At 46.9% G+C, this 11,980-nt stretch overlaps 1 protein-coding gene across 1 annotated transcript in view; it reads left to right on the top strand.

Moving 5' to 3' along the window:
* The first annotated feature begins 3,159 nt into the window (after positions 1-3,159).
* Positions 3,160-11,980, top strand: part of SLC7A6 (solute carrier family 7 (amino acid transporter light chain, y+L system), member 6) — a 32,036-nt gene continuing 23,215 nt past the window's right edge. The window contains exons 1-2 of the mRNA XM_008567137.1: positions 3,160-3,290; positions 10,664-11,222. Of these exons, the coding sequence (XP_008565359.1) occupies positions 10,700-11,222 (523 nt within the window). The 5' untranslated portion in view covers positions 3,160-3,290; positions 10,664-10,699. The remainder of the gene's footprint in view (positions 3,291-10,663; positions 11,223-11,980) is intronic.

Below are 11,980 nucleotides of genomic sequence, written 5' to 3'. Positions count from 1 at the left end.
CGGGGCCGGGGCCGCGTGAGGGACGCTGCGGGTGACGAGAGGGTGACGCTGTGAGTACAAGAGGGAGCTCGAGCGTGAGGTCGGGAGACCCCGAGTGTGTGGGAAGGACTCGGGGTGTGTGTGAGAGAGCCCCTGAGTCTGATGATGACTTTGTGAGTGTGAGAGGCGCGGCGAGGGTGACGCAGTGAGTGTGAGGGAGACCGTGTGTGTGAGAGAGAAAGAGACAGAGACAGAGGGAAACCCTGGCTGTGAGGGTGCCTCTGTGCGTGCGAGACCCTGCGCGTGAGGCTGAGACAGAGCGTGTGAGACCCTGCGTTTGAGGCCGAGACAGAGCGTGCGAGACCCTGCGCGTGAGGCCGAGACTGAGCGTGCGAGACCCTGCGCGTGAGGCTGAGACTGCGCGTGTGAGACCCTGCGCGTGAGGCCGTGACTGAGCGTGAGAGACCCTGCGCGTGAGGCCGTGACTGAGCGTGAGAGACCCTGCGCGTGAGGCCGTGACTGAGCGTGTGAGACCCTGCGCGTGAGGCCGTGACTGAGCGTGCGAGACCCTGCGCGTGAGGCCGTGACTGAGCGTGAGAGACCCTGCGCCTGAGGCCGTGACTGAGCATGTGAGACCCTGCGCGTGAGGCCGTGACTGAGCGTGAGAGACCCTGCGCGTGAGGCTGAGACTGAGCGTGTGAGACCCTGCGCGTGAGGCTGAGACTGAGCGTGAGAGACCCTGCGCGTGAGGCTGAGACTGAGCGTGTGAGACCCTGCGCGTGAGGCTGAGACAGAGCGTGTGAGACCCTGCGCGTGAGGCCGTGACTGAGCGTGAGAGACCCTGCGTGTGAGGCTGAGACTGCGCGTGTGAGACCCTGCGCGTGAGGCCGAGACAGAGCGTGCGAGACCCTGCGCGTGAGGCTGAGACAGAGCGTGTGAGACCCTGCGTTTGAGGCCGAGACAGAGCGTGCGAGACCCTGCGCGTGAGGCTGAGACAGAGCGTGTGAGACCCTGCGTTTGAGGCCGAGACAGAGCGTGCGAGACCCTGCGCGTGAGGCTGAGACAGAGCGTGTGAGACCCTGCGTTTGAGGCCGAGACAGAGCGTGCGAGACCCTGCGCGTGAGGCTGAGACAGAGCGTGTGAGACCCTGCGTTTGAGGCCGAGACAGAGCGTGCGAGACCCTGCGCGTGAGGCTGAGACAGAGCGTGTGAGACCCTGCGTTTGAGGCCGAGACAGAGCGTGCGAGACCCTGCGCGTGAGGCTGAGACTGAGCGTGTGAGACCCTGCGCGTGAGGCTGAGACAGAGCGTGTGAGACCCTGCGTTTGAGGCCGAGACAGAGCGTGCGAGACCCTGCGCGTGAGGCTGAGACAGAGCGTGTGAGACCCTGCGTTTGAGGCCGAGACAGAGCGTGCGAGACCCTGCGCGTGAGGCTGAGACAGAGCGTGTGAGACCCTGCGTTTGAGGCCGAGACAGAGCGTGCGAGACCCTGCGCGTGAGGCCGTGACTGAGCGTGTTGAGGCTGAGACTGCGCGTGCGAGACCCTGCGCGTGAGGCTGAGACTGAGCGTGCGAGACCCTGCGTGTGAGGGTGCCTCTGTGCGTGCGAGACCCTGCGTGTGAGGCTGAGACTGCGCGTGTGAGACCCTGCGTGTGAGGCCGAGACTGCGCGTGCGAGACCCTGCGCGTGAGGCTGAGACTGAGCGTGCGAGACCCTGCGCGTGAGGCTGAGACTGAGCATGAGAGAGACGACCAAGAGTGTGAGGGAGAATGTGTGTTAGAGGGACTGTGAGCGAGAGTGGCCTTGAATGTGAGACTGCCAGTAGCAGAGCCTGTGAGAGATGCTCCTGGTCAGGGACTCGGATGGTAAGGAGAGCCTGCCATGTGATGAGCGTGAGAAAGCAGAAGCAGAGAACCACGATGTGGGACTGGGGCTGGGAAGGCGGGAAAGGAGCTCCTGGGGCTGCTACAGGATGTTGTCTAGTGGCAGGACTGGTGGAGCTGGGTGTTGGAGCAGGGAAGAGGTGTGCTGCTGGTTATTATGGCTCTTTTGAGGGTCTTCATATCCTAACATCTGGTTTGGTCATCTCATGCCATACATGTCAGGAGATAGTTGTGAACCTTCCTGGAAATTCTTCACTGAGCACTAAGCAGATAGTTTGATCACTATGTTGTGCAATGGTCAGAATAAATAAGAATCAGCATTTAATTGGGCAGATGCTTTTGAGTACCTCTTGTACTCAAAAGTGCCCTGGGCTATGTGCTTGGTGACACAGTTAAAAAGAATTCACTCTCTTCCTTTGATGGAGGAAATGTCCGGGACCAGCTAATCTGGCACCGCCCTAGCAGAATGCTTAGCCCTCTGGGGCCTTATCTCTGAGAGCTGAGAGATTTGAAAATCTAGGAGGAGCAGACTTGAAAGCCTGTGACTACTTCCTGAGATCTCTTTCACCTCCTTTTGCATGCTGTGAGGCCCTTTAGGAAACTGCCCAGGCTGCCTACATTACTAAGGTCTCACTGTGGTTGTGCACTGATGGCTTTTGCTTCCCAGCTTTGCTCCCAGACCTCATCAAGTTGTTAAATTTGATTTGCCTTTCCTGGCAAATATGTGGAAAACCACAAGCCTGATTTTCTCCTATCTTCCTCGCCTCTTCCTCCTTCCCTGCCTGGCTATGGACATGTTTTCATTACAGACCAAAAGTGTATACCAGTTATGTGACTGATCTCCCTGGAACTTCTTGGTAGAGGAAATTTCGTGACCTCTGTGCTTCCTGATGTAGTCTCTAGGATGTGGATACGTTTCTACAAAAGTTATGAAAACAGTGCTCATGGGACCTGGGACTCTGGACCAGCAGCTGTCTAGACGTGCATGACTTGAGATGACAAGGCTAATTCTCTGACAAATTTGGCCTGGTTGCTTCAGTTATACACCCCTCCCTACCCTGCCCCCTGCCCCATGGGTGTGATGGAACTTCTCAATAATTGACAGATGCCCCTGGCAGACATGTAAAATTAAGATTTTACAAAGAGAATTAGCGGCCTGCTGCTTACTGGATTCATTTTATTTTTTAATTTATTTTTATTTTTGGGGTGACTGGCTGGTATAGGGATTGAACCCTGGGCCTTGGTGTTATAAGCACCACTAAGTTCATTTTTGGTAAGTTATCTCTTACTCTTTGTTGCAGAGATTAAATGGCCACAGCAGACAAGTGGAATTAGGCTTTGCTGTGGAGACTTCATTTTTTTTCTCAGTACCTGACCCGATTATGATGAGGTGGCTTATGAAAGTATGATGTTCGCTTATTTCTTGACAGGTGAATATTGTTCTTCTGTTCTCTATTAGCTTTCTTTTACCTTTGTGATTTATAGTTTTAGTTATTTGTGTACAATACGAATACCATACTAGCAAAGAGAATGGCTTTAGTCTTTTTTCAGTATTACATGTTATGTAATGTTGTAATTTATTATATAAATACATTATATACTTATTTATATCTTCTAAAGAGTAGTTGTGGTCTATAATTAAAAATAATTGCAAAGAAAAGCAAAAATAAAAAATTTTTAATTTGAAAAAAAAGAAATAGAAACCAAAGTTATGGAAAAAACTAGTTAGCAAATACAATTGAAGTAAGAGTGTCTTATCTACTATGATTCGAGCTGAATTTGGTCTTGAGTTTCCTTTACGCAAAAAGACAAGCAAAAAGGGTCACATAATTTGCATTATTGGATACAAAGGAGTAGAATAAATGTATTTTTTAAGTTTAAGCCTTTAAAAAAACTAATTTAAGGCCGGCCTGTGGCTAACTTGGGAGAGTGTGGTGCTGATAACACCAAGTCAAGGGTTATGATCCCCTTACCAGTCATCTTTAAAAAAAATAAATAAATAAATAAAAATAAAAAATAAAAAAACTAATGTATACTCATTATGGAAAATATATAAAACTCAGAGAAGTATTAAAAAGAATAAGTCGTCTGTGTTTTCATTACAGTGAAGATTTTGATGTACTTCACAATAGTATTTTTTTTTCTAGTCATCAATTATAAAAGAGTTTCTAAATCTAGTTTGTAAAACTTGCTTTGTGATTGAACTTTGACAGATCCATTTTCTCTAAAATTGCATGGTTAAATTTTCTTTTTTTGTTCTTTGTTTTTTAAATCTTATTTCATGGTTAAATTTTCATTAGGAAATTTTAGTGGTCTGGTAAATTCCTTTATTATCTGCAGCAGGAACCTGGAAAATAGGATGAAAACCCATTAGAAAGCTGCATTGTGTCTTTACAAGCAGGGTTTAACACTAGTTTTTCAAGTCAGGACCTCATAGGATACATTGCATGATTTAATGTATATTGTTTTCATCAGTGATTTTAGAGATTTCACTGTGTTATTGGAAAATGTATGATTTTCACATACCAATTTCTTTTATCAATTGGATAAAGTTGAAAGCAAAAAGATAGTTTCTCAGACTACTAGGCTACCTTGCTTGGGTAATGACTTAATGGGCCCCTTGAATCAGAAATTTTCATCCCCATTGTTGCAGAGGGTCTACAGATCTACTCTGGGGACAGAATAGACAGTGCGTATCACACGGGTATGGACTGCTTTTTTTGGAATGTATGTAGATACCATTGTGACTAATTGAATGCAAATTAATTCAAAACCATTACTCTAGTGATCATAGCTTTTTGTCATTACTATTTTTTTCTCTATCGACTGTTAACTGAAGAACAAGTACTGTGACAGAAAATGTCTGATGTTAGTACAGCTACACCTGCTTTCTTTTGGTTGTTTACGTGGTTTAGCTTTTTCTGTCCTTTTACCATAACTTATTTATGTCTTTATATTTAAAGTGGATCACTTGTGGACTGCATAGTGGGTTTTGCTTTTTTTTTTTTTTAACTAATTTGACAGTATCTGTCTTCTAATTGGTGTGTTTAGATTATTTATGTTTAATGTAAACAATTTGAGGGCCGGCCCAGTGGCTCGCACGGGAGAGTGCGGTGCTGATAACACCAAGGCCCTGGGTTCGGATCCCATATAGGGATGGCCGGTTCGCTCACTGGCTGGGCGTGGTTCTGACAACACCAAGTCAAGGGTTAGGATCCCCTTACCGGTCATCTTTAAAAAAATAAAAAAATAAATAATAAAAAAAAAATAATGTAAACAATTTGCCATCTTGTTAGTTTTTTCCTATTTGTTCCATATGTTCTTTTGTTCTTTGTTCCTTTTTCCTTTGCGTTTTTTTTTTTTTGGCAGCTAGTCTTTAAGGGGATCTGAACCCTTGACCTTGGTGTTAGGAGAAGCATGTTCTAACCAGCCAGCCTCCCTTTTTTCTTTTTTTTTCGGCATACTTTTGGATTGAGTAATTTTTATGATTCTGTTTTTCTCCACTGATGGCTTATTTAAAACTTTTCTTTTATGTATGTCTTTTTTTTTTTTTTTTGGTGGCTGGAGGGTAGGAGGATCCAAACCTTTGACCTTGGTGCTATAACGCTGTGCTCTAACCACCTGAGCTAACTAGCCAGCCCAACATCTTCTTCGAATTTTTTTGGTGGTTTCCCTAGTTTTACAATGTAAATCTTTAATTAATCACAGTCCACCTTTAAATAATATTATGTCTTTTCACATGTAATATAAGAACCTTACAGTATATTCCCAGTTCTTCCTTCCTATCCTTTGTGCTATCGCAGTCAGATATTTTACTTTTACATATGTCGAAACCCATAATACAGTGCTTACTATTTTTGCTTTAGGCAGTCAATTATATTTTAAAGCAATTAAAAATAAGCAATGTCTGTCCCATCAGCTGGGTCCTAAAAATAAAAAGCAAAAATGTATTTTTTTTTTGTCTTTTGTCTTTTTCCGTGTCCGGCAACGGATCGCAACCCTCAGTGTTGCCCCCGTACCGGACCGGGGACCGGCAACGGGATCGCAACCCTCGGTGTTGCTCCCGCGCCTCGCTCAGCCAGTGGGCGGGAACCTGTCTGCATGTGGGATCCGACCCCTCGGGCGGGAGCGCCGCCGCGCTTCCCAAGCGGCGCACTATCCAGTGCGCCACCGGGCCGGCCCCAAAAATGTATTTTTTAATTATTTACTTCAGACCATTTGATATTGCCCCACAGCTCTTAGATGCTCTGTTCCATTTTTTTCACTTTTTTCCATTTAGACTCTCATGGTTTTCATATCTCTGCTGAAATTCCACATTTGTTCCTGCATGCCATCTAACTTTTTCATTAGAGCCTTTAATGTATTAATCATAGTTATTTTAAATTCTGTTTGATGTTTCTAATATCCGGGTCACCTCTAAGCACTCTTAGAGGTGACCCACCAATAGGTGGTCCTATTGATTACTTTGCCTTTTGATAGTGGGTTGTTTTTCTTGCTTTTCTGTGATGCTTGTAATTTGTTATTGGTAGCCAGACATTGTATATAGAACAATAGAGACTGACGTATATAATATTTATTCTGGGAAATGGGTACGCCTCTTTTGCTAGGCTGTTACTTTGGGAATTTGAGTCAATTGGTCAGGAGACGTTGTGTTTGGGTTTTGTTGTTGCTGTGGTTACCATAGGTACACTCATGGCTTCAAATTCCTCTGATGTTTCCTTGCACTGACGGTTGGTTTGCTGGAGGGAGGCTTCTTTTCACTGTTATGCTTTACCCTCAGCTTTCAGTCTTCTTTGCACACCTGTGCCTCGGTGCAGTCTACCCCAGCCTCAGTGGTAGACTACCTTTGCTTGTTCCTGGGTACTTGCAAACCCACTGGGAGGGAGCAGGGTGGTTCTCTGTTGTCCTGGTTCAGCCTTAGTCTTAGGCAGGCTCTGTTTGTCTGAATCTTGTGGGTAGGTCTTTCTGAGTGATGGTGTCCCAGAGGTAGGATACCTCTAATGGTCTTGACCAGAATTTCCTGCCCCGCCCCAGGCATAGAGTTTTTTTTTTTTCTTTCACCATGCTCCAGCTGATGTGGGAGTAATAATTTGCTGACCTTTCCTGAGGGGTTTCCAATTTTTATTCTTTGGAGAAGAGTCCAGGTGGGTATTTTTCTTTCTCCAGGCCAGCACTACTGAGAGAGCCTTTCTCTGGTCTCCTGCCCAGTATTTCTTGTGAGCACCCACTGAGGTCTGTGGAGAAAAAGCCCTGAGTGTGTGTGTCTCTTGCTAACTCACACTTAACCTTTAATAATCTGCTAAATTTTGTACTTGAGTGCTTCTTAGCTGCCTGTACAGTGATCCCATCTTTCTCTCACTGCCACAGATGAGCCAAAGCTTGTATTGCTCTCTCCTTGGTGGTGCCTGTCTTTCCTTCAAATTCAGTCTAGTTGGTTGCCCTGTAGCATCAGCTTTCTGATACCTTCAAGAAAAATTATGATTTTATAGGTTATCCAGCTTTTTCTTGTCTTTGAAGTAGAGTGATGCCTTTCCAAGCTTTTCTACATCCTAATTACAAGCTAGAAGTTGAGGACTTTGCATTTTATACTAGATTTTATCTTCCAGTGAAATGAACTTACCTCTCTTCTTTCCTCCTTCTCTTCCTTGCTTCCAGGATTTGTCTTTTAGCAATGTTAACCCTGCTGAAGAAGGCCTCACATTTTTTTTTTTTTTTAAAAGATGACCGGTAAGGGGATCTCAACCCTTGACTTGGTGTTGTCAGCACCACGCTCAGCCAGTGAGCGAACCGGCCATCCCCATATGGGATCCGAACCCGGGGCCTTGGTGTTATCAGCACCGCACTCTACTGAGTGAGCCACGGGCCGGCCCCAGGCCTCACATTTTATAGAAGAGCTTCATATTGTCTAGTTTGATGCTCACAAAAGATTAATGAGGCTATTTGGGAAAGTAATTTTTAGCTTACTCTTACCACTGGAAGAGACAAAGGTCAGAGAAGGATGAGAGGTACAGCTAGCTGGTGAGCTGTAGTCTCTGACTGTGGGACTTCTGATCTCATGTCTATCTCATTTCTTTCTTTCTTTTTTTTTTAAAAGATGACCGGTAAGGGGATCTTAACCCTTGACTTGGTGTTGTCAGCACCATGCTCAGCCAGTGAGCGAACCGGCCATCCCTATGTGGGATCCGAACCCGGGGCCTTGGTGTTATCAGCACCGCACTCTCCCGAGTGAGCCACGGGCCGGCCCATGTCTATCTCATTTCTTTGCTGCCATACTGACTGGTTGTGTGTTCTGTGAAGGCATGGTCCATTCCAATCTTGTTCACTTCTGTGTCCCCAGCACAGAGCCTCGCATAATGTAGGTGCTTGGCAGATTTTGTAGAGGCATGTGAGGTGAAGTTTAGATGTAAACTCTGGGAAATGAGGGATGGCCTTGGGATTGTATGGCCAAGCCAGCCTGGGACTCAGCCATCTGCCTTCAGGGAGCTGCTGTGGTTACATCAGAACTTTGTTCTTGGGTGTTTAGCAATGAGGTAGGGACTTTAATTACTTTGGCAGAGAATAGGCTTCTGATGACTATTGCATTGTTATTGAATTAAGAGAAAGAAACCTCCTGTGCCCTCAGTTGTATGTGACTCTGCTTCTCTCCTTGGCTGAAGGAAGAATCATTCTTAACATTCCAGCAGGAACCTTATCTCTCATTCAGGTGCTGGGACTGAGATCCTAGGCAGGAGGTCTTGTGGGCCTGTGACTGTACCCCACCCCTCCAAATAAGGCCACTGGGTACGTTTTACTAGTGTATCAGACAGACTTGATAAAGGCACATCAGAGACACAAGTGCCAGGTTGTACAAGTACAAAAGGAATACCTGGTAACCCTCCAGCCCTCCCCACCAGCCCCAAGTCACAGTCTGATGGAATAGGGGAAGGTGGAGTGGTTCCTGGGGGTTTCTCTGCTTGTCTCTGTGTTGAGTTGAATAGAAAAGAAAAGGCAACTTAGGACTTTTATGTGAGAATATAGAGTCCCCAGCTGGGCTTTTTTTTGTTTTGTTTTGTTGGCTGGCTGGTACGAAGATCCAAAACCTTTACCTTGGTGTTATCAGCACTGCGCTCTAACGGAGTAAGCTAACTGGCCAGCCTATGTACTGGTTTTGTGTCCATGGTTGCCTGGGCTCACCTGACAGACATGTGAAAACAAATATGTTCCCACGTGTCTGCATAGGGAAACCTGTCTGGCTTGGTGCTAGGAGTGAAAGGAAAAGCGGTTCCACTTTAAATTTCATCCTCATCTAAAGCAGAGGTAGGCTGGCTCAACTCCTCTGGGACTGGGAAAGGCTTATTAGTACCCCAGAGGAGCATTTTCACTTCTGCTCAGGTCCAGAGTCTGGAAGGGGATTGGGACAAGTAAGGCAGGAGTTTTGGGTGGGGCCAGTGGAGATTGGAGTTTTCCCTGAGAACCATTCACTTAAGTGGCTGTGGTTTAGATGTAGAGGGGAGGTGCTCTGAGCTCCATGTGGCTAGGTTCTGACACATACATCTTTGTTGAGTAGATGAGAGTCTTCTGGAAACTGAATCCCATTGTTATCCCTGGAAGTTATCCCTATGAACTTAAGGGACCAATTCCTGGGTGAGAATTAAATGGCCCACCAAATTCCTTTCTCCAGAAAATGAGGTGGGGTTGGGGGATCTGAAGCATGACTAGTACAGGAATTGAGGGAGAGAGAAGGCCACGCTGGATATAGGGTCAGGAAGGTGCTCATCTTCCTCTGACAGATTCTGGGTCCTTCATAGGTAAGTTAATGTGGAATCCAACTTCCTTGAGGTTTCTGGATTGGCCCTACTCTAATCCAGTGGTGGTGGGGATGTGTGTGTGTGCCATCTCTCTACAGGATGCCTTCTAATGCCAGATCTGTGGATTACAGAAGGCTTATAGCTTTGGTTAGGTGGCAAGGAGAATCTTTGCAACCCCAGGTGGTAGTGAGTGGCATGCTAAGGAGGAAATCAAATAAGCCAATTGCAAATTAGCCCCAGTTTAGGGTGTCCCCTGGATGTCCTTTCCCCATCTTGTCTATGTAATCTCTCTCTTCTGGCTACTTTGGGAAAAGAAAGGTATTGAATGGGCAAGCAGCAATGCGGGGAGTAAGGTGGATGTGTGGACACAACGACATATGGGTGTATATTTTCATGAGGGTTCTCTCCTTGGTCCAGTCTCTGCAATAGCAGTATGCTCTTACCATAGCATCTTCCTAGTACTTCCCACCACCTGCTCATGTTCTTTGCTGGCCTGAGAGTAGCTGCAAACCTCTCCACATGTGGTTAGACACTGCGGAAGTCCCTGTTTCTGTTTGGGTAGAGTTGAGTGGGCAGGATTACCTGGGTATAGACAGTGAGAGGCCTGTTAGGCTGGTGAGGATGTGTACCTGGTGCAGGGACTCTGGTCTTCTCCACAGGACTGGTTTGTGGGTTTTAAGCTGATAAGAACAGAGCAAAACTTCACCTCAGGGAGAATCTATGCTATGGGCAAACCTAATACCAGCCTTCCCTGAGCAGCAAGACAGGTGACTCTCAGTGGAAGTCGCCATCAGATTGTGCCTGAGCTCTCATGGTGTCTTTCTTGGGAGCAAAGGAGGTCTGCCTACCTCCATTTCCCTGTGTCTTGTGGAAACTGAGATAGGCCTGTTTAGGGCTGTGTGCATGGCATGCTGTCCCCAAGCAAGAGGTGGGTAGAAAATCTGCCTGCCTTGCAGGTCTAAACCACAGCCTTACCAGCTCCTGCCCTAGACTGACGTACTTGTGTTCTTTGCCAGGCCACAGTAAACACAGGTGTGCAGAAACCGTTTGGCATGGAAGCCAGGGAGCTTGGGAGCTCCACACCCACCTACCATCTCATTCCTGAGGCCAGCCAGCCCAGTGTGGAAGAAGATGTCAGTTTGCCACCCCAAAAGTCCCCAGAAACTATGCAGCTGAAGAAGGAGATCTCCCTGCTGAATGGGGTCAGCCTGGTGGTGGGCAACATGATCGGCTCAGGGATCTTTGTCTCACCCAAGGGTGTACTGGTGTACACTGCCTCCTATGGATTGTCGCTGGTTGTGTGGGCCATTGGTGGGCTCTTCTCTGTTGTGGGTGCCCTTTGCTATGCAGAGCTGGGGACCACCATCACCAAGTCGGGGGCCAGCTATGCTTACATTCTAGAGGCCTTTGGGGGCTTCATTGCCTTCATCCGCCTGTGGGCCTCACTGTTAATCGTTGAGCCCACCAGTCAGGCCATCATCGCCATCACCTTCGCCAATTACATCATCCAGCCCTCCTTCCCCACCTGTGATCCCCCGTACCTGGCCTGCCGTCTCCTTGCTGCTGCTTGCATATGTAAGTCTGGGGGCTGAGTGTGGGAAGAGGTGTGGGGTATGGGGTACTGTTATTGGTAGCTTATATTTGAACAGCATATTTTGCTCTTTTGGGAGGAGGGAGGGATCTTACCTTCTGAAGAACTAATTTTACCAAAATCATTTGATCCTGACTGATAAATAAGCATAGAGGATGGGGATGGGAGAAGTTTGAATCTGTGGCTTTTGCTGCCTCATTCCTCCTACTCTTGGATGCCCCTGAGTTCTGTTCCCTAATCTATGTGACACATTGGTGCATGTCTTATATTTTCTTTCTTTTTTTTTTTCTCGTCTTATATTTTCTTGTCAGGTGTTTTTTTTTTTTTTTTCCTTTTTTGTCTTTTTTCGTGACCGGCAACGGATCGCAACCCTCAGTGTCGCGCCCGGACCGGACCGGGACCGGCAACGGGATCGCAACCCTCGGTGTTGCTCCCACACCTTGCTCAGCCAGTGAGCGGGAACCGGTCTGTATGTGGGATCCAAACCCTGGGCGGGAGCGCTGCCACGCTTCCCAAGCGGTGCACTGTAGGAGTGCGCCACCGGGCCGGCCCCCTTGTCAGGTGTTTTGATTGGAGTGAGCACCATTAGTTCTAACTTAACCCAGAAAAAACCATCAGTGTTGAGGACTTTATTCTGCTGCTCAAAAAAAAAAAAAAGTTATTTTACTTCCTAGTGTTTTAATTTAAACCAATTTAAAGGCATCAATAAGGAAATAGACTTCTCTGGACTGTGGGGGTCTCA

The sequence above is a fragment of the Galeopterus variegatus genome, unplaced genomic scaffold (assembly GCF_000696425.1).
Source record: "Galeopterus variegatus unplaced genomic scaffold, G_variegatus-3.0.2 Scaffold18, whole genome shotgun sequence".
NCBI lineage: Eukaryota > Metazoa > Chordata > Mammalia > Dermoptera > Cynocephalidae > Galeopterus > Galeopterus variegatus.
Note: the sequence above shows the minus strand (reverse complement) of the source record. Positions and strands in the feature narration are given on the sequence as shown.